General features: G+C 39.4%; 1 protein-coding gene and 1 pseudogene across 2 annotated transcripts in view; one reads left to right on the forward strand and one right to left on the reverse strand.

Annotated features, from left to right (window-relative positions):
- The window catches only part of FEZ2 (fasciculation and elongation protein zeta 2), a 62,948-nt gene extending 54,901 nt beyond the window's left edge, over positions 1–8,047 (reverse strand). The window contains exon 1 of one of the 2 annotated variants that reach the window (XM_069072194.1): positions 7,737–8,047. In XM_069072194.1, the coding sequence (XP_068928295.1) occupies positions 7,737–7,984 (248 nt within the window). In that variant the 5' untranslated portion in view covers positions 7,985–8,047. The remainder of the gene's footprint in view (positions 1–7,736) is intronic. The other variant, XM_069072195.1, reaches the window with a different exon arrangement.
- Positions 8,048–22,395: 14,348 nt separating this feature from the next.
- On the forward strand, positions 22,396–23,589 carry LOC138149287 (survival motor neuron protein pseudogene; annotated as a pseudogene).
- Positions 23,590–23,642: the final 53 nt, after the last annotated feature.

Genomic DNA, 23,642 nt, shown 5'->3' on the forward strand with positions numbered 1-23,642 from the left:
CAGAACCTTAACATAATCTCACTGCTGTATGAAATGAATGTAATTTTTTGGTAATTTGAAAATTTGCTGGCAATGCCCTTCTTTAGTACTGGGACATAAACTGATCTTTACCAATCTAGTGACCACTGTTATTCATCCAGATTCACTGGCATGACTGCAGCACTTAAAAGCATCTTTTAGGACTTTAAATAGATCAGGTGGAATTCTGTCACCTCCACAAGGCCTTACTGTTAGCAGTGCTTTCTTAAGGCCCACTTGACTTTATTTTCCAGGATGTCTGACTGTAGATCAGTAACCATACCATCATAATTATCAGTGATGGTAAGATCTTTATTGTATAGGGAGTTTTTTTTACGTATTCTTGTCACTTCATCTTAATATCTTCTGCTTCTGTTAAGTACCTACCATTTTTGTCTTTTATCATGCCCATTTATGCATAAAACATTCCCTTGATATCTCTAATTTTCTTGAAGAAATCTTGTCTTCCCCATTCTACTGTTGTCTTCTATTTCTTTGCATTGCTCATTCAAGAAACCTTCTTACTGTCCTTACTATTCTCTGGAATTCTGAATTCAGTTGGGTGTACACACACACATATACACACACTTATATGTATGTATATACACACATACACATATATACTCAAAAGCAAGTCTGCTAATGAGACATAAAAATGAGAATAAGAAATTAAAGGTAATGAAAAGTAATACTACTACAGTGAGCAGGAATTATATATGTCAAAAGAGGTGGAAGTTAAATGAATAACCCAAAACACAGCTAATTCCAAATAACACTTGGCTTTGGAATTCACTTTGATACAGCAAGAATTATACAACTAAGTATCTTCCCCACACATTTCCCTTCCTATTCTCTCCATTCCTTCTATTCTTCAGCTTTCTGATACCATGCCTCAAAGAAATGTCATGGCCCTTTTGATTTCTCAGCTGGCTAGCTGTCTAACATACTACTGAAAGATTTTTCAATATTACCCAGAGTGGAGCATAACTCACCACTGGCCAAGGATTTGTTAAAATGATGTGACTAATATTTAGACAAGGTGCAGAGTCAGAAATTAGGGGGTATAAGGGAAAAAAAGGAATTGGAAACAGTATAGAGATAACCAAAGGTAAATTTAATCTTCCAAATATGTGACAGAATAATGATAACTCTTCTGTCCCTGCTAAGGACAGCACAATTTGAACTGAAATGATTCAGATTAGCTATAGGGGGAAAAAAATCTTCTTATCATTCAATAGACATTCAATAAACATTTTTAAGTGCCTACTATGTGCCAGGCCCTGCAGTAGGCCCTGGTGATACAAAGACCAAAATGAAACCATATCTATGATAAGGGAGTTTATAGTTTACTGGAAGATATAAGGTATAAATAGATAAGTAAAAGGTAATTTCATGAATGAGACAGCACCAACCTCTGAGCCATTTAGGGTGGAGGAAGGAGGACAAGGACAGAATGACAACATTCCAAACATAGTAGCCAGAGATGCCCATAGAGATGAAAGCTAAAACACTGAGTTCAGTGAGCAGATAACAGGCCTGTTTGGCTGCAACATAAAGTGAAGAGAAGTGATATGAAAAAATTCTAGAAAGGTAGGTATACAAAGGTTGTACAAAGCTTGAGATGCCAGGCTGAATTTGCATTTTATCCTAGTGCCAACAGGGCGCAAGTAAAGTTTTTGATCAAGGGAGATGTGTGTTAGAAATATTATTTTGGTAGCTATGTGATGGATAAATCAGAGAGAAACAGAGACTGGAAGCAGTGTAATGAATGAATAAGAGGTCATTACAGAGTACAGAGAAGTAATAAGAGACTGAACTAGGTCGCAGTTATGTGGGTGGGAGAGACATAAATTTTTTTTGGAAAGATATTATGCACAGATGTAACCAAACTATATGGATTACAGTATCAAAGACTTAAAGCTGGAAGGAAATGAGAAGTTATCAAGTATAACTTCCTTATTATCAAGTTGAAAAAACCAAGTTACAGAGAAGTTGTGCCATGCGTTCTCAGGGTTACATAATTAGTAAAGGACAAAACCAGAATTCAAAACCCAGGTCACTGACTCCAAATTCAACGCTCTTTCTACTACTCCAGCTGCATATCCATGCTCTGCAATAACCCTACTGACTACTTTGGAGCAATCCTCTCGTTCATAATCCCAACATACAAAAAGACCACTTTTAAAAATTTATAGAAAAGTTTTTACAAGAATATAAAAAGAGAGAGGAAATACTTTCCCTTGGGTAGTAGCAGTGGTAGATGTTGAAATCTCAACTTTTCCTGGTTGTACACACACACACACACACACTCACTCTCACACTCTCTCGCTCTCTCTCTCTTCACATTCAGCCATCCATCTGGCCATCTACCCTGATTCTGTCCATTTGGCCCACCCCAATCATTCAAGATTTTTAGAAACCATGATCCCAATCACTAGGGAATTTTACTTATCTTGGGAACTCTTGCCCTAGGACTCAATGGTCTTATTTAGTGACTTAGTGAATATAAACTAGCCTACTCTAACTAACTAGGACAGACTCTAGATAATATTTCACCTGTATAACCCACCTAGCCATTTCTCCACCTTCCTGTTACCACTTCCTGTCCCTACCCTCTACTTTCTGCCTCTTGCTCTGCAGGCAGTAATCAAATCAATAGTACCAGAGCTTCTGAAAAAGTCATCAATTGACTGATTCTGTGACTCTTCAGACCAAAATTCCTAGGGCCACCACTTACCTATATGTGTTGTCTTTCCCAATTAGTTAAGTGTTTCTCTCTCTCTCTCTCTCTCTCTCTCTCTCTCTCTCTCTCTCTCTCTTTCTCCCCCACCCCCAAAAGCTTTGCACACCTGTCACATGGTACGAATTTAATAGTTTCAATATATTTTCACTGATCATGTATATATTCTAACACTTTAACATAAAATATCCTTCAATGTGCCTTCAAACTCAAACCCTCTTCTTTGTTCTCACCATAACCACTCACTGCTTAAGCCTCAGTTCTTTCCCCGGCCATCACTTCTGCCTGTACTACACTCTCATCCTTTCCCAGCCTAAACCCTCAGTGAACCACTTCAGCTGTACACTGTCATCTTCTCTGCAGTACCTTGCCCCTTTATCCCATTACTGTTCTTGCATTGCCAAGCCTTAGCTTGGATTACTTCTACCATCCATTGTTCCTTCTACCCACTGCTATTTTTACTACTCACAAATGAAGTTGAAAAAAAATCATAAAACCATGCTGACTGGGTTCACTACAAATTTATGATACATAACCTCAACTGGGCCTGAGCTCATTGCTGCAATGCAATGCAATTCTTTTACACCTCCCCAACTGACTCACTAACCCACTGACCACAGTGGTTTTTCCAAACCTTTTTTTTTTCATCCCTTCTCAAACCTCGCTCTCCCTGACCCGCTAAGTTGAGAATTCATATTTCACTGAAAAAAATTAAGCTACTTACTGAGAACTCCTTCTTCTTTCATCTCACATCACACACTTCACTTCTGCCACTCTCTCTGCCTTCACTCCTATCTTAAATAGATGGCCCTGCTCCTTGCCAAAGTACAGCCCTCTACATGCACAAGTGATCCTATTCCATCTCATCTTCTCCAGCAGATTGTCCCCTCTATCATTCTTTGGGGGGAAGGGCAATTGGGGTTAAGTGACTTGCCCAAGGTCACACAGCTAGTTTTTGTGTTGTGTCTCAGGTCACATTTGAACTCAGGTCCTCCTGACTCCAGGGTTGGTGCTCTATTCACTGTGCCACCTAGCCGCACCCCCCCATCATTCTTACTCTCTCACTTATCTTCAATCCTTCCCTGTCTATTGACTGCTTTCATACTGTCTATAAACATGCCTATGTCTGCCCCATCCTCAAAAACCCTTCAACTAATCCATCCATCCTTGCTAGCTATCATCCCGTATCTCTCCTCCTTTTTGTGACTATATTCCACCAGAAAGCTGTCTATATCAACACTTGCAATTTTTCTTCTCGCCCTCTTTTTAACTCTGTCTACAGTCTGGCTTTCAACTTTATCATTCAACCAAAATTGCCCTCTTTAAAATTATTTAACAATGTCTTTTTTTTTTTAAAGCAATTGGAGTTAAGTAACTTGCTCAAGGTTACACGGCCAGTTATTTTGTGTGGGTGCTAAGTATCTGAGGCCGGAACTGTTCCCGGGTCTCCAGAAGCCGGGGCCAGCGCTCTTGCTCACTGCACCACCTGGCTGCCCCTATTTAACAATGTCTTGATTGCCAATTCTAACTTTTTTTCTCAATCCTCATCCTTCTTAAAATCGCTGGAGACTGACATTGCTGATTACCCTCAATTTTCCTTTATAGATTTTCATGACACTGCTCTCTCCTCATTTTCCTCCCATATGTCTGACCTCTCCTCAGTCTCCTTTAGTGGTTCTTCATCCAGGTCATATCCACTAAAAATCAGTGTTCCCCAGAGCTCTGTCCTCAGGCCCTCTTCTCTTCTTCTTATATACTAGGTTATTTAGTGATCTCATCATTCCTATGTATTCAATTATGATCTCTATGTGGATGACTCACAACTTTACTTATCCAGCCCTAAACTCTCTGCTGACTTCTAAATTTGAGTCACCAATTTCCCCTTACATAGCCTGACTAGATGTCCTGGAGACATCTCAAATTCAACATGTCCAAAACTGAATTCAGTATCTTTTCCTCTCAAATTCTTCCCCTTCCTAATTTACCTGTTACTGTTGAGGGCATTACCATCCTCCAGTCACCCAGGTTGTGTCAACCTTCACTCCTCACTATCTCTCATACACCATATCCAATCTGTTGCCAAATCTTGTTGATTCTATCTTTGCTATATCTTTGCATATACTCCCTTCTCTTGCCTGACACTACAACTACCCTGGTAAAGACCCTCATTATGGCATGGCCATCGTAGACCACTGAAGAGACCACTGAAATGGCCTACTAATTGGTCTCCCTGACACAAGTGTCTCCCCACTACAATTCATCCTTCATTTAGCCACCAAAGTAATTTTCCTAAAGTACAAGTCCAACCATGCTACCAGAGGCTCATTAGAACCTCAAGGATCAAATATATAATCCTCTGTAATTCAAAGCTCTTTACAACTTGCTTCCCTCCCTCCAGTCTTTTTATTTCAATCCAATAACATTGGTCTCATTACTGTTTCTTGCACAAGGCACTCCATTTCCCAACTCCAGACATTTTTATTGGCTCTCCTCTCATGCCTTAAATTCTCTCCTTCCTTAACTCCACCTCTTGGCTTCTCTAGTTTCCTTCAAGTCCCAGATAAAATCCCATCTCCTACAAGAAACCTATCCTGATTCCCCTTAATGCTAGTACTTTCCCTCTGTTGTTTATTTCCAATTTATCCTGTATGTACATTGTTTATACAGAGTTGTTTGTATGTTGTCTCCCCCATTAGACTGTTAGCTCCTTGAGAGCAGGGACTGTGTTTTATAATTTTTTTGCATCTCCAGTACTTGGCACAGTGTAGACACAAATGTTTATTGACTGACTAACCAACTACCCATAAAACTACAATTCCTACAGGCTTTAGTAGATGGCTTCATGAGTTGCTTTGAGCAATAACAAAAAACAATACTTGGGGGTCAACCTTCCAGGGAGATACCTGTAAGAAGTTAAGCTGGTCCTTGAAAAGACAGAAACAAACTATAAGGTCTGTAGTACTATGAGACTTGTAACTTAACAGGACCTGTCAAACTTTGCTTACTGAAAGAACCTTTCAGGAACTCATCAAATGTGCGTATTGAGAACAGTAACTTTGCAGCTATTTGTTGGATGAATTGAGTTACCTTCATCACATAAAAAGGCACTAGAGTAGAATTTTTGTGGAAGTTGGAGAAATACATACATACATACACACATACATATGTATTTAGATACACACATACCACAAACTCAAATGGAGAAGCATTTATTTCTTAAGCACTAAGCTAAAGTCATGGATAAGCATGTATATGTGTTTATGTGTATTATGAATATTTGTATGTCGTTTTCAATAATAACAGAGGCAACACAAAATTCTGAAAAGAGAAAGTTGGTAATACCAAGGTTCAGGACTTCACTGACATTCTGATTACAGATTAGTCATTTAACCTCCCAGCTCCCAGGCTAAATGTATGAATTGCTTAACTTTTTATGACCAGCAATGGTACAAGGATTTCCCTCCCCAGAAAGCCTTCTCTAACCCCTCCCCCCCAATTCCAGTGCTTCCCCTCTTTTATTATTTTCTATTTATCCTATATATATATATATGTGTGTGTGTATGTATATAGCTTGCTTTGTGCAGATGTGTTTGCATGTTGTCTCCCCCATTAAATTGCAAGCTCCTTGAAGGCAGGGGAGATCTTCTGCCTCTTTTTGTATCCCCAGTCCTTAGGCAGTGTCTCCCACATAGTAGGCATTTAATAAATGTTTAATAAATTGAACTGAGGAAGATTCTAGTGTCAGTAAAATCACAGCCCTGAACTTATATGTATATGTACGTATGTGTGTGTATATATGTACCTCTCCCATATGCTAGCATAATACCAGTATTATTAGCTGAAATTTATGAATAACCAAAACTGTGATACTCCATTTCACCAATGAGAGATAGACATAGATATGTATATGTACATACAGTAACTTGATTCATGATTTCATTGGCATAGAGATCCTCCCAATTGAGGAAACTCCTTCTATCAGTGGAGGTCAGCAAACTTTCTGCAACTCTCAGTCTTAGAAAATTGCCTGTCCTGGGTCATACAGCGAGTATGTGTCTTGAACACAAGTTTTCCAGGCTTCCAGCTTAGCTCTCTATTCCCTATCCCCATATGTATATACATATACATATATGGACAACTAGGTGGTGCAATAGAGTGCAGGGCCTGGAGTCAGGAAGACCTCAGTTCAAATCCAGCCTTAGACACTGACTAGTTGTATGACCCTGGGCAAGTCACTTAACCCTGCTTGCCTCAGTTTCCTCATCTGTAAAATGTGATAGGGAAGGAAATGGCAAACCTCTCCAGTCAGTATCTTCTGAAATAAACCCCAAATAGGGCCAGAGTCAGACATGACTGAAAACTGCTGAACAACAAAAACACATACCTATATACCCAGACGTTCAAATCAAGTAAGTCCCTGACTACTACGCAAAATACAAATATTAGATGTCTACATATAACAATATTAAAACATTCCTATCAAGCCCCGATTAATTTCTCCCTTTTATTATGCACCCCTGATATTTAGCATTAGAAGAGTAGGGATTTCAGTATCCAAAAATCACAGAAAAAGAATGTTAAAGGTGCAAGAGAAGGAAAGGGAAGGAGATTGGAGGACCCAGTAGAGAAAAGATTGTATCTGACCCTGGGGACTACCTGGATGGGAGGGGATCTGTTAGGTCGGGGGAGTCAGGAGCTTTCAGGAGGTGGGCGGGGCCTGGAGAAGGCGTGGTCTGGGAGGGAGGGGAAGAAGGCGTGGTCTGGGGGAGGAAGACGTGGTCTGGGAGGGGAGAAAAGGCGGGGACTCGAAGGGAGGGGGGAGTGGGAGGAATGGGATGCAAGTCTCACTTGGGGAGCAGCAGAGGGAGTGTGGGAGAGCGGGACACTGCGCCGCGGACAGAGGCCTAGGACGGGGAACAGGGAGAAGGAAGAGGCACCCGCCCGCCGGTTCCTCGAGCCCGACCCCGGCTGCACTCACTCATCCTCCTGCAGGAGGCTCCGCTCGGTGATTGGCCTCACCGCCGCCCTTGGAGCCTCGGCGTCCGGGCTGGAGGGGCGAAAACACAGGCTCAGCTTCTCCTCTAGACCGCACGCCAACGCCGAGAATCCGACGCCTCCCTCGTCGTCAAGCGCTCTGGCCCCGGCGTTACGGTTTTGCTGGTCCAGGCGGCCCCTGGCCGGCTCCTGGAACTCATAGAAATCCTGCCAGTCCCCGTCAGCCGCCATCACTGCCCAGCCAGGCCAGCTCGTTCCACCCCGCCCCCCTGCCGGCCTGCCCCGCCCCCTGCGCGACCTCGCTTCCCAGGCCCCGCCCCCTCCGGTCTCTACTGCTGCTGCCTTGGCCCCGCCCGCCTGCGTCCTTGGTGGGGAGGGGATCCCTAGACTGCTAATTTCTGTCATCTGAGCGCCGTCCTTTAGGGATGTATAACTTTCCTTTGAGAGGGAAAAACTAACGATGTGCCGATATGGCCCAAAAGTGGTTTAAAAGAAGAGAACTGGTAGTAAAGTCTCTGTATTTTAATTTGGGCAGACAGGGTCAGCTAGGTGGCGCAGTGAACAGAGCACTGGGCCTGGGGTCAGAAAGACTTCAGTTCAAATGCAGCCACAGACACTGCCTAGCTGAGTGTCCCTGGGTAAATCAGGTAACCCTATTGGCCTCAGTTTCCTCGCAGAAGAAAATGGCAAACCACTCCAGTATCTTCTTCAGGAAAACCCTAAAGACTCATGAAGAGTCAGGCATGAATGAACAAGTTCAGGGTTGCAGAATCATAGGATCCTAGATTTATGAAAGAATGAATGAATGAATAGCATTTAAGCTCTAACTTATGTTCTAAGCAGTGGAAATAAAAATAGGAAAACAAGACAATTCCTGTTCTCAAGGATCTCATATTCAGGTAGGGAAAGACAACACATACAGATTTCAATTGCAAGTCAGATTGTCCTTAGGGTAATTCAATTGATAATCCTGTCTCTGATGTGGAACCATTTGACAATGCCAAGGACTTTAGTAGTGAGAATTTTATTTTCCAGATCTTCAGGAGCTGTAACTGATGAGGAGGCAGGGGTTCCTGCACCCCACCACTCCAGTAGCATGCCAGATCAAATCTCCACAAAAATTGCTTTCTGGGATGATAGCTTCAGAAACTGGGTTAGAATCAGGAACACTGGTCTGGGGGTTGGAGATTGCTGCCATTCCTTGGCCTTACCTGGCTAATGGTTGAAGTTGATCAAGAGTTGGTGCAAGTGGTGGCGAGGAAGTTGGACCCTTTCTTCATAATGCTTGCTCTTCTCAATGATGCTTTGGAGCCCAGACTGGAAGGCAGGCCAGTGGTCTTCTAGGCATTGCTATTCTCAAGGCTCTTAGTTCAGGGTTCTGGGCTATTTACATAAATGCTGTAAATTGTGGTCAGGATGCTGGCAATGGATTGACTTCCCTAGTACATACCACCTATCTCTATTTTAGGGTATCTTGCTGCTTCAGCCAGACTGACTTTTCTTCCCCACAGGTGTCACCTCAGAGGACATTTGAACCAACTCTCTCAGTTTTACAGATGAGAAAACTGAAGACCAGAGAGATTAAGTGATTTGTCCAAGGTCACACAAGTAACCAGAATGAGACAAAATTTGAACTCAGATCTTCTGATTCTGTACATTGTATAACTCTCAGTGACCTGACTGGAAGTGACCTGAGGAATGCTATCCAGTAAATTCTTGAACAAGAATCTTATCTACAACATACCTAACAAAGAGTTTATCCAACCTGCTTGAAGATCTTCAGTTAGAAGTAATAATCCATGAACTCCTAAAATAGCCAGTTCCACTATTGAGCTGAATGATTCCATGGAAAGAGCTTCAGATTTGGAGTTAGAGAACCTGGATTAAGAACCTAGCTCTTCTACTTACTCCCTGTGTACCCTTGGGCACATAACTTAACCTGCCTCCACCTCACTAGATGACCTCTAAGTTACCTTCCAACTCTTTATCTTTGATCCTGTGACCTCTTTATTTTAAATAGAAATCTGCCTCTATAACTTATACAGCTCTTAGATCCCTCATCTAGAACCAAATATCATCAACCCAGGGAGGTAGCTGTTAATATTATCCCCACTTAACAGATGGGGCAGACACAAGTTAAGTGACTTGTCTAGGGCCACACAGCTAGTAAGTGTCCAAAGTTGGATTTGAATTCAAGTCTTTCTAACTTCAGTTTCAGGAATCTATCCACTGTACAATAGTAAGAGATTTGAGGGGAATGGCTTAACAAATTGTGGTATATGTGATTGTGATGGTATACTATTGTGATGTTAGAAATGACGAGCAGGATGCTTTCAGAAAAACCTGGAAAGACATATGTGAACTCTGAAATGAGCAGAACCAGGAGAATGTTACATACAATAATAGCAATATTATAAAGATGATCAACTGTGAAAGACTTAGCTACTCTAATCAAGACAATTATCAAAGATAATTCCAGAGGATGCATACTGAGAAGTGCTATCCACAGATAGCACAGACAGAGAACTGATGAATTCAATGCAGACTGAAGTATACTTTTTTAAATTTATTTTTCTTGAGTTATTTTGTTTGTTTTCTTTCACATGACTAATATAGAAATATGTTTTGCATGACTTCACATGTATACTTGATATCAAATTGCTTGCCTTTTCAAGGAGAGGAGAGGAAAGAGGTAGAGAATTTGGACCTCAAATTTTTTAAATTATTATTTCCTTGAACCTTTTGAAATCTTCCCTCCCAGCATCTAGGGTGCAAATTAGATTATGCTCAGCTTTAATCTCTTCTATTATGAATTCTGAGGTGTAATAGTCACTTTCCTACAAGATTCCAGTCATTTCTATTTCAACTCAATTCCTCCTTGTTGATCCAAATCATGTCCATGAGAATTATTTATACAGCGACCACAACATTATAAAGGAAAATAACTTTGAAAGACTTGACTATAGATGAGTATGATGCCCAACAGAGGTCACTGCAGATAGTGGTTTGGATCAGAAGCTCTTTTCCTAACTCTCCACTCGATGGAATTGGGTGGAATTGACCATGAACATCTCTTGAGATTTCTACTTCTCCATTTTCCTTCTCTTCCCTTAAGATATAGAAAATTGGAGGGGTTCTGGGGAAAAAAATTACCTGTCCACTTGGCGATAATGAGATTATCTCCTTATAGTTTTAATCTAGGGCAAAGGTCCTAATATCAAGATATTTCCTTTCTCTGAAAAGCTAGCAAGGTCAAAAATATAGATTGTAAATAAAAGTCATAAAATGTTCTGATCTCCCAAGGGTGGGGAACCTGTCACCTAGAGGCTCCATGTTTCCCTCTAGGCCCTCAAGTGCAGCCTTTTAACTGAATCCAAACTTCACAGAACAAATTTGTTAGAGAATCTATTGACTGCCTGTGATAGTAATGGAATATAAAGATCCCCCTGTATTGGCTTGGTTTTCAAATTGATTGTGTTAAAACCCAGAGCTTGTTAATCCCACCTGTGGGATGGACTTGTTGATGTGAAAAGAGAGTCCTGAACTGGGAGGAGCTGGTGACTTAGATTTGGAGAGACACAAGAGAGAGGCAGAACTTTTTGGAAGCAGCACCCTCATGGAGGCAGAGAGAGAGAGACTGAGAGGATTGCTGAGGGCCACTTTGAATCGCCCTGGACTTTTGAGACCTGCCCCCGGAGCTGCCAAGGACTGAGGAGACATGGCTGTTTTGCTGGTATTTTGTCTGTCTGTTTTGATGTTGTTTTGCCAGATTTGTCCACTGGTGAAAGACAGTCCTGTTGAAGAAGTCCTGGAACCTGGCTGTTGGTTAAGAGCTCCTGAGACTGTCCTTCAGACAGAAAGTGAATGCTGTCTACTGGTGAAGGACAGTGCTGTTGTTGCAGGGGTCTGGGAACCTTGCTGTTGGTTCAGAAGCCCTGAAGAAGGATTTTCTTGTTGTATGTTTACAGAAATCCTGGGAGAGGGTTTGGCTAATGTTTTCAGGGGTCCTAGGACTGTTCTGCAGACAGAGGATGAATTAATGAAGAGACTGGCAATGTATCTTGTGTCCTTGCTAAGCCTTGTCTCCCCAGGAACTAAGATTGCTGAGAACTTGCCTCCTGTCAAGATGAAGAAAAGACCTCCATTTGGGTATTAAGTGCTGTGCTTAAACTTGATGTAACTCTGGGGTAGATTCAATTGTGATCCAGGGGTAGGGAACTTTTGACCTTTTTGTGTTCTATGGTTGAACAAATGAATGTACTTTACTTATGTTTGGAAACTAATCTCCATTTGAGAAGAGGAGTTTTGTGATGGACTAAATGAAGGTACAGCCTAGGGGTGGAGTAGTATTTAGAACAGGGACTTTGTAATTGATTGAATGAATGGAAGGTCCTGGGGTGGGGTAGTACTTGGAGATTATTTAATCACCCTTAGTAAATGCTGTATTTTGAATGATGTCATGTTTTGATCTTCTCTGTTCTTGGTTTGTCACTGAGTAAAATGGAGAGCACCTATGCTGGTATTTTGAACCTTGGGAAGTTGCCTTTCCTTGGCATTACATTACATTACACTGCCAAGCCAGGAGAGATTTCTCTGTTTCAATTAAATTTGGTATAATGATTATCTATAGGTTTTCTCCTCTACATCAGATTCTCTGTATCAAAACAAAAATTCAGGATGCAAATAAAATTATCTTTATTCAGTAAGCCTTTGCTTAAACATGTAAATAACCAATGAGTAAACTTAGAAGTCAGTCAACAAGCATTTAGTAAGTGCCTCCTATGTTGCAGATACTATGCTAAGCACTTGTAGCAGCAAGCACCCTAGCATACCCAGGATGGCTGCTAGCACAGGTTCTTTGACCTGCTTTTCTAAAGTAAAGCAACTCAAAAGGCGTTAACAATATTACTTTAATGAAACATAAATCATTTACCTAGTTCAAGAGAAAAAGTCAGAACCCTGAACTTCAGAGAATACAAAGTTACAAGCAGACAAAAAATACAGACAGAAAATAACACAGTTTAACAGACAGGGCTTCTAGCTGTCTGACCATCACATATATACAGTCAGTTACCAGAGAGAAGCACCAACATCTGGGTTTTCAAAGCCAGGGGTCTCAACAACTTCCCAGAGTCTCATCTGGCCAAGTCACACAACTCTTCCCAAAGTGAGGCCCAAAGCTAAACCTCACCTCAGGTGGTACATATAGCCTTCTCCAAGGTCAGAGAACATCACAAACCTTGTAAGCTGCTGCCTAATTACAAAGTAACAAGGTATGGGCCTTTCTGAAAAATAAGCCTCCCCTAACCAAGCTTCTCCTGTTGGGCTCTGCTCTACCTTTCAGCAAATTCTTCTCACCACAGGCTCCACATAACCACATTTCATCCTATTAGGGGGCAGAGTATATTTTCAAATCAGGGAAGTCCTCAAATTCCCTTAGGCCTATTAAGGGACAGGGAAGATCTTCAAATTCCCTTACCATTATAGCACTGGAGATACAAAGAAAGGAAAACAAAAACAGTCCTTGCTCTCAAGGAGTTCACAATATAATGGGGGAGATTACATGCAAACAACTATCTACAAACAAGATATGTATGAGATTAATTGAGGGCAGTCTTAGAGGGAAGGCACTAAGATTTAGGAGGACTAGGAAAGGCCTGTTGCTGAAGGTAGGATTTTAGCTGAGACATGAAGGAAGCCAGGAAAACTAGGAGGCAGAGTTTGGGGGAGGAGGAAGGGGAAGATAGTGAATTTAGTTTTGGACATGTTGAGTTTGAAATGTCTACCAGATAAACAGTTGGAGGTGTCTTAACAGGTAGTTGGAGACTTAAGACTGGGGGTCAGGAGAGAGGTTAGAGCTAGACAAGTAGATCTGAGAATCATCTTAATAATGATCATTGCAAAAGAGATGAAAATCAAAAGCAAGAAAGTTAATGATATCAACAAGCAAAATAGTCTAGAGGAAGAAGAAAAGAGGGCCCCGCTTTGGGGGACCTCCATGATCAGCAAAGAAGCATTTATGAATGATATTGCTACTCACCAAAATAAAACAAAAGGGAGAAGCAGAGGGTGGGATAGATTCATCATTGTTCCAGCAGTTTCTCCGAGTAACATAATTCAGTTACTCACTGCTAGATTCTTTTAATAAACTGAACTGCATACCAGAGAAAGGGAAAGGCTCTTGCCTATACAGGCCTAATTAAGGCTTAGTCAGTCTCATGGAAAGTGTTGCCATCTCTTGCTGCTCCTGCTACTCTCATTCCTCATATCTTTTTCATGAAAGATATATAGCAGTTCAGTAGAAGAAAATCCTGCCCTCTGGTTCTTGCCACATTAGAGTTTATTTTTTTGTCAGAGCTAGAAAGGTCTATGGTATGGACAGATTAGACCCAGCATCCTTGCAAGGAAAAGGGGTAGCATTGACAGGGTAAGGATCCCTAAGGCAAGGAAGTGGGAAATCTGGGCCCAGGATGGAGGGATAGGACAGGATGTCATTCTAGTCTGTTAACCACACAGCATTGAGTAAAGAGACTCTAAATTAAAAGCTTGTTGTGATTAATGGGGTCTGGAAAGAGAAGAGTCGATGTGCTGAGATGAAAAGGGGAGTCCTCCGGGCCCCTTCTTACTCTCCACTCAGTTGCCTCAGGCCAAAAAGAGCAAAAACAGTGGGCAACCCAATAAGCACCAAGACCATATGTAACCCATCCAGAATAATTCCTGCAAACCCAGTGTGCCCAGATACAAAGCTTTTAAGAAATTCATCCTCTTCAGCACTGGGGAAGATGGAGTTGTCAGGGGCATCTCTGAGACCAGTGTCTGTAAATCCTATGTGCTATCCAAGCTGTATGTGAAGCAACATTACTGTGTGAACTGTTCAATCCACACCAATGTCGTAAGGAACTGATCTCATGAGACAGGGAACAATCAAACATCCCCACCCAGCTAGTATCCTTGGACCTCTTCCAAAGCCCATATTAAAAGCTATCTTAAAAGCTATCTACCTTTTAGGATGCTTGAACTTTATATCAGAAAATAAAATGGCTAGTCTACCTTAAAAAAAAAAACTTGCAGAGTTTTCAGCAGTTTTGGTACCCCTTCAAGTCAGATGGTCCATTATTTGCCAGAAGGATCATTATAAGATAATGGCCAGTTACAACTCCAAAAAACTGATGAAGTATGCCTTGTCTGTCTTGGTGGAAAATGTTGTAGTGTAGGTGCAAAATGAAACATGCATTCTTGGGACATGTCCAAATTTGTTTTGCTTGACTTTGTTACAAGGAGAGATTTTATAGGGGAATGGAGGAGAGTGATACCAAAAGTGGGGGAAGGGAGTGGGGAGAGAAAGGAGGAAAGGAGGGGGAAAGAAGGAAAGAGAAAGAGAGTCAGAGAGAGACAGAGAGAGAGAAGGGTGTCAGTGACATATTTTTAAAATGTTTTAAATTTTTATTAAATTTACTATTTTTTATTTTTATATAATATGTATAATTTATATATAAATTATTGTTTATTATATAAAAATAAATATTTTATTTAAAATTATTAAATTTTTATTTTAAAAATAAAATTTTTTTAAAAACACCAGTGAGTGGTTCAAATGAAGATGATACATAGGGCAATGTTGGTACTACATGCTAAATTGAACATATATTAAAAGAAACAAGGTACACCTAGTGTATTTATGGTTTCATGTACAATCCCCATTTTCTGGCCACCTTTGTGTATAGAAATGCTCTTATTTTTATTATTTTCTAGGTCATAATAAAAATAATAATTTAAAAAAACATGAATGCATGAAATACAAAGGAGTAGCAGCAAAAGCAACACAGCTGCTAAGAACCAGAAAGGCAGTCATAAAGGTTATTCAGAGTGGCTTAATGTCTCTGAGAATAAAGGGATTGTCTATCAACTTCTAATGAAGCCAGAGTCTTTTAAACTGGGATCTGTGAATAGAATGCTTAAAGTCCTGATGTTTCACAGCAGTACTGATGGTTTGATTGGTATTAGATTAAATACTAAGAATAATAATGTAATAGTGATGAAACCTTTCCTATTTACTTCATATTCTCTTTCTGCAGAGAACGTTGAAAACAATAGGTACACCAGTAAACTATTGGCAGATCTGTGAACTGGTCCAAACATTCTGTAGAACAATTTGGATCTGTGCCAAAGGGTTATGAAACTGTGCATACCCTTTGACTCAGCAATACTTCTACTAGGTCTGTATCCCAAAGAGATCAAAACAAAAGGAAAATGATGTATATGTACAAATATATTTATAGCAGTTTTTTGTGGTGTCAAAGAAAGTAAATGAGAGGATGCTCATCAATTGGGGAATGACCGAACAAGTTATGGTATATGATTATGATGGAAAACTATCATGCTGTAAGAAATAATGAAGGGGATGGTTTCAGAAAAACCTGGGAAGATGTGAAGTCAAGTGAGTAGAACCAGGAGAACATTATACACAGTAACAGACTTAGCAACTCTGATCAATACAGTGATCCATGACAATTCCAAAGGACTCATGATTAAATATGCTATCTACCTCCAGATAGAGAACTAATTAACTCTAAGTACAGATTGAAGCATATTTTTTCTCTTGCTTTTTTTAAATAACATGGCTAATATGAAAATATGTTTTGCATGACTTCAGATGTATAATAGGTATTTTATTTCTTGCCTTCTCAATGAATGTGAGAAGGGCTGAAGGAAAGGAGAGAATTTGGAACTGAAAAAAATAAAAAAGAATATTAAAAAAATTGAGGGAAAAATAAATAAATAAATCTTTACAATTCAAAAATTTAAAAAGAGAGTCAAGGGAGAGATAGTAATAGAGGGCAGGGTCTCTGCTTTTTAAAGGTCCACTGACTCAGCAGCTCTTCCTGTTCAGTGGCCAAATAAAGGCATTATTTTATTATGCCAAAAGGCCAAGCCCCTTCAGCATTGTTCTACACTGTTACTAGAGTCCCTGGAAGTTTCCAGGGGAGCTCCAGTGCACACTCTATGGAATGATCTCTATCAACTTATTCCCACACACACACTGCATGGGATGTAACCACGACTACCTATAGAAGGGGGAACTGTGCATATGTGAAGGCAGCAGGGAAAGACACAGAAGGGATGAAAATTAGGGAAAGAAGGGAAATTATTGAAGGGGCAAGATACCAGAGGAGACAGGAGGGGATGGGATTGAGAGCACAAGTATGTAATGAATTATTCAGATTGACTGAAGCCAGCTCAAACCAGCCCAGGAGAGCTGACAAATTTTTAGTGTGAGCATTTACACCTCAGAAATCTGCTAATGCTATAAATCAGGACTTGATTTAGTGTTTTGTTGATTGCCTAGACTTAAGAAAGTGATGGAGAAAATGCTAATAATGCAGATTAAACGTGAAAGTGTGTCATCTGCACATTATTTTTTTTTCAGAGACCAAGTTCTTAAACATTTATTAGCACTCCCCTGGGCACTGGCATTAGCAGAGAAAAGCAATACCTTTTCCTCTGAGAATGGAGCAAATAAAAGTATGGGGGATGATGCTGAGAAGATTTAAATACGGAAATAGAGAAGATATAGCATTCATGATGAATACTCTAATTTTTTTCTATGGAGTTTAAGGGAAGGCTATAAAATATAGGCTTTTGCACATAATAACAATGTTTCTTCAGCCTGCTATTCTTCAGTTTTTGTGACTCAATCTTTTGTGGGTTTTTTATATATATTTTCATTATAATACTCTTTGATTTGCTTCATTCAATTCCTGTTTACCAAAATATTGACATTCACAGAACATTTCTATGATGACTCATAAAACAAAATTGAAATTAGGACTGTCCTGAAATATCTACGATGAATCTTCAACATAAATGAGGAATTATTGCCTCCCAGGGCAAATGGCATCAAAAAATGCCTGGGATAATTGATATGACATGTGCCCACACATGCACAACAGGATAGGGGTAGGAGGAGCATAACCATGTGGTAACTTCCTGTTTTATTTAAATATTTGTGATTATGAGGGGCACAATGTTTTTTTCTACACTATTAAAGGACTGATTGCAAGTGCTATAAGATTACCCCACCTGAGTTATAGCTTGGGGTGTCTCACCCCAGAGAAGATCATCTCAAGCTATTATAACAGAAAAGAGTATATAGCTTTTCTGATATGAGGTATAGTGGAAAGAACAATAGGTCTGTAGTCAGATGACCTGGGTTCAAATGCAGCTTCTATATTTGTTACCTGTGTGATCAGGGACAAATTATTTGACCTCACTGGCCCTCAGTTTCCTCCCCTGTGAAAGAAGAGAGTTGGAATAGATGACTGCTAAGGTCCCTTTTGACTAAAACTACATAATCCAATTCCCTTTACTCCCACTTTATGCTTACCCAGGAATCTTCTATTATTAAGGTGGTTTTCCAGTTAGACTTTGCTGTTGGGAAGACCAACACAAGTAATCTGATCACTGCCACAATTATATTTCTTATTACTAAAGTGATTGTCAGTACATGTAAATATGTTAGCTTTTTAGCTCTGGGTAAGTTTCTTATGAGTTTGCTAGCACAAAACCCTCTAAGTTAACTAATAAATTAAGTTCCTACATGTACAGAACTAGGGGGCCAAATCCTCATATTTCAGTGATCTCACTTAGATACTGCCACCATTATGCTCAGCTAAGTTCTCAAACTTGGATTTACATCACAGTCAAGCTTCAGACTATGAAAGCATGGGAAAGTAGACTAACCATCAGAGAAGCTTCCCCCAAGATGGTACATTGAAGGGAAAGAACAAGATTTGCAAAAGGGACAAGTTTTTGGAATCAGCTCTGTGAATGGTTGTTTGCCAAAGGATTGTATTTAGCAAAGCCTGGCTTGGCATTACATAGCAGCAGTGATACAATGGAAGGATCAAGAAAGGAAAATTTGTTGGGAAAAATTCAGCTTATGCCTAATTTCACTCAGGTACTGGCAATACATCTGAAGAAATACAAGTAACAAGAAATTAAAGCATTAGATGTTAGCTCAAGTATTAAAAGAAAGGTTGTCTGACAGCTTGCCAAAATAGTAAGATTCTTCAAGTTGGACCATGTTTACAAAAAAAGCCAGATTTTTGCAGTAATTGGAAGCCATACTCAAAGCATTGTTCATATAGAATATTTTGTCTGCAATAACTCATCTCTTAGTAACCGATAGATCTTTAGTGAAGGGTTTAAACTTCTGTTCTGATAATTACCTCACATATGTAGTCTTGATCAAAGTGTGTGACTTCTATGCTCCAGGTCTGAATAGTCTAGAAATTTGACAGGCAGGGTTTTTAGAATGGCAAGCCACTGCAACTCCTTCCTTCTCTAAAAGTACCCAACATGAAGATTACCTGTAGCTAGGTGGTACCATGGATAGAACACTGGCCCTGGAATCAGGAGGATCTGATTTCAAATCCATCTTCAGGTACTTACTAGCTCTGTGAACCTGGGTAAGTTATTTGACCCTGATTGCCTCAAAAAAAATTAATAATTAGTTCAATGTAAATTATTTCCTTTGTAATTCCATATATTCTTATTTTATGTATTCAAAAATCCTGAGAAAGGATCCAATAAACTTCAAAAGACTGCCAACAGGGCCCCAACACATACAAAAAATTAACCCTTGCAAGCAGGCAAATGTATCATTACTCCTTAAAATAGCAAAATTTGATTGTGAAAAATAGTTGAAAATAACAATGAATATAACTGTTATGTCAATACTTCTTATATTTTTAACTGTCTTTAAGAATGACTCCTTTGCTTTTCCATTTTGACTTAAAATTGCCTAGAATTGGGTACAGCAACCAAAATGGTTCCTAAAATATAAATATGATAATCGCTTCTATTTGTGATGAGGCTTCTCAGATGAAGCCTTTTGTGTTCTCTTTCTTCTTCAAAGTTGAATGCATTAAGTCCCTGGAATTAACTGTAGTTTGACTTCTCAATAAAATGAAGAATGAAGTCCCTTCCACTGATCAGTAGAGTGATTGCTCTAGGGTCCAAGGTAGACCTTAGTAATGCTAGAGTTTTCCTACCTTAGGCAACATAAGTTCATAAGTGATAGCAATAAGGATGATGATCATAACTCACATTTATATAAATTCACACTTCAAGGTTTACAAAACACTTTCCATATAACAAATCTGTGAGATTATCTGTATTTACCTGCCTATGTTCATTTTCAGTCAAGGGTTCTATCTACTTGGTTTAGACTTCAGAGAATATCATACTTCCCCCAGGATAAGTTGATTGCCTGAAACATTATCACCATGCAAATTGACTCAGTTTTTGATTCCCAACACCTTAGCTCCCTCATTTGCTTCCCTCCTCTGATCGGAGGGCTGGAGGGGGGGGAGCAACAAACTCTTCCCAAAACATTCCTTTATAGAGGGCTCAGAACTTTCCAGTTAACCTCTTATTTTCCACAAGAGGTTCTGCTTGTTTTCAGTTCTACAGAACATCATGCTCTTGCACCAAATAGTCCCTGATCATCCTCCCTACCTCCACTTTTCAGCTTCCTTTCGTGTGTTGTCCTCCCCCATTAGTAATAAGTTCCTTGAAGACAGGTACTGCCTTTTAAAAAAAAAAATCATATCCCTAGCATTTAGCACAGCATGGGGCACATAGTCGGTGCTTAATAAATATTTATTGAATTGAATTGAATAGAAATGAGGAAACTAAAGGTCAGAAGGGTTAAATTATTTCTACAGGGTCACACAGTAAACATCAGAGCTAAAATTCAAATTCAGCTTCTGATTCCTAATTCAGTGTTACAGCCACTAAATGGACATTGTCTCTCAAATAGGATGATGAATACTGAAGGTTTATTATGTTGTTTCTCTTCCCTATAGAAGACTTTGACCTTCCACCAGTTTCTCTTTTTAAAAAGCTTTATTGATTTGTTCATTTTGTTTTCTATTACAAACATTTACAGATTACAGCTTCATCTGAGAATGCATCTAACATTTCATATCTGTAGCAACCCCTCATACTTCTTTCTATTTTTTTTTAATTAATAGAAATCTATTTTCTCCCCATCTCTAACCAGTGCAGACAAACCTCTTTCTTCCAAGTAACAAATAATGAGGTTACTATTCCTGTTCCTAAATATCTTGGTTACCAATATCTTTGGCCGCCACAGAAACAATGGATGGAAAGCCATTGAAGAACAAATCAAAAAGTATTAAGTGCCTTCTATATGCCAGGCACTGTGCTAGATGCTAGAGATAAAACAGAAATCTAGCAGTTAGGGGTACAGCAGGGTGTTGGACTTGTCTTTAGGAAGCTCTGAGTTCAAATCCTGCCTCAAAGATTTACCTTCTTGTGATACTAGGAAAATCACTTAACTTCTCTCAGACTTGCTTTGCTCATCTCTAAAATGAGGATAACTGCACTTTCCTTAAAGGGTTGTTGTGATGATTAAATGAGAATGCATATAAAGAACTCATCAAACTTTAAAGTACTATGTAAATATTTGCTATTATTATTTCATGAAATAAATGTGTCCATATAATCCATATTTATGTAACAGTTGTGTGGATAAAAAATAATGTGTTGAAGTAAAATTAATTTAATTAATAGAATACAATTTATTAATTAAATATTGAATTAAATTATATTAAAATTATTTTTTAAATTAATACAATTTTTATGATTTTGATTCTTAAATTTATATAATTGTTTTAAATAATGATGATTGCTAGCATTTACACAAGCTTTAAGGTTTAGAGAATGCTTTTTTACATATTATCTCATTTGGTTTTCACAACAACCCTGTTAAATAGATGATTTTGTAACCCCTATTTTACAAGTGAAGAACTTGGAGATGAGAGAAGTTAAAAAACTTGACCTGAGAAACACAGAGAGTATTTAAGGTAGGAATCAAACTCAGGTCTTCGTGACAAGTCCAACATTCCATTCCCTATGTCCCTATAAAAGCATCTGCTAAATCTATACAAATAAATACAAGGTGATTATGAAGAAGAAGGCATTAACAACTGGAAAAGATGGGGTTCAGACCCAGCAATACCACTTCTAGGGCTGTATTCCAAAGAGATCATAAAAAATGGGGAAAAGACCCATTGTGGTGGCCAAGAAATGTAATAGAATACCACTGTGCTATAAGAAATGATGAGCAAGCAGAAATATTTGGACTTATGTGAACTGATGCTGAATGAAGTGAGTAGAACCAAGAGAACTTCATACACAGTAACAGCCACATTGTGCGATGACTAACTGATAGACTTAACTTTTCCCAGCAATGCAAAGATCTAAGACAACTCCAAAAGACTCAAGATGGGAAATGCTATCTATCCACATCCAGAGAAGGAACTATGGAGTATGAATGCATACTATGGAAGCATACTATTTGCTCTCTTTTGCTTTTTTCTTGTTTTTTTCTTTTTCGTGGTTCCTCCCATTCATCCTAATTCTTCTTTACAACATGACTAATGTGAAAATATGTTACTAAGATTGTATATGTAGAGCGTATATCAGATTACACACTGTCTTGAAGAGGGCAGAAGGGGAGGAAGGTGGAGAAAACTTAAAACTCAAAAACTTATGGAAGTACATGCTGAAAACTAAAACTAATTAATTTTAAAAATATGGGGGTTCAGAAGAGGCGGGACCAGGCAGAGCAGAGCCTTGGAGCCTGCGCCTTGGATCCCGGGTTTCGCTCGCCATGTCTGCATTAGGCGGCGGCGTCCGGGAGCACGAGGAGCCGGTATTGTTCCGCAGAGGTACTGGGCAGAGTGATGATTCTGACATATAGGATGATACAGCATTGATAAAAGCATATGACAAAGCTGTGGCACCATTTAAGAATGCTTTAAAGAATGGTGAAATTTCTGAAACTTTAGACAAACAAAAAAGTACTGGACCAAAAAAAAAATATTAAAAACAGAAACAAGAAAAGAAGTAACCCAGCCCCATTGAAACAGTGGAAAGTTGGTGATGCTTGTTGGGGAGTGTGGTCTGAAGATGGCAACATATATCCAGCTACTATTGCATTAGCTGATCTGAAGACAGGGACTTGTGTTGTAGTTTACACTGGCTATGGAAATAAAGAACAGAAATTTGTCAGATCTTCTTCTTCCAAACAGTGAAGGAGTTTGTGATAAAGAACCTATTCATGAAAATGAAAGTCAAAGTCAGTATTCAACAGATGAAACTGAAAAATCCTCCTGGTCACCTGGAAGCAAACAGAATCTATCAAATCCAACACTGCTCACTGGAATTCTTATTTCCTTCCTCCACCACCACTTCCTCTCCCAGTGCCAGAGCTAGGCAAGCCTAGACTGAAATTCAGTGGCCCACCCCCCTTCCTCACAGGCTGGCCCCCACCATTTCCTTCAGGACCACCATTGATTCCCCCACCACCTCCCATGTCTCCCGATTCTCCTGAAGATGCTGATGCTTTGGGAAGTATGTTAATAGCCTGGTACATGAGTGGCTATCATACTGGTTACTATCTGGGCTTAAAACAACATCAAAAAGAAGGAAGGCACCAGCACTTCAATTAAGGAGTACAGATCTCTCCCAAACAGAGTGGTATTTTATCCTGTCCTGGTTGAGATGAACAAAGTTGGTTTTTTTCCCCCTCTAAGAAGACTTGACTGGAGAGTGCAACTCATTGTATAATTGTTGAATATGTTCTAATGTACACAGGTTTTAAATTTCTTAATCAGCAGAGTATATTTAGGAAAAATGAATGCTTGAATAGTTGAATAAAATAGGGAGAATGTGAAAGTCCTAAATGTTGAAATCTCTTAGTCAACTTTATTATTGATGTCAATAAAGTTTTACTTTAAAAAAAATGGGGGTTTAGAAGAGGCTTTATGTAGAAGACGGAACTTGAGCTAAGCTTTGA

The sequence above is a fragment of the Petaurus breviceps genome, unplaced genomic scaffold, assembly GCF_028583685.1.
Source record: "Petaurus breviceps papuanus isolate PSGF00001 unplaced genomic scaffold, PetGlider_PUasm1.0 90845, whole genome shotgun sequence".
Taxonomy (NCBI): Eukaryota; Metazoa; Chordata; class Mammalia; order Diprotodontia; family Petauridae; genus Petaurus; species Petaurus breviceps.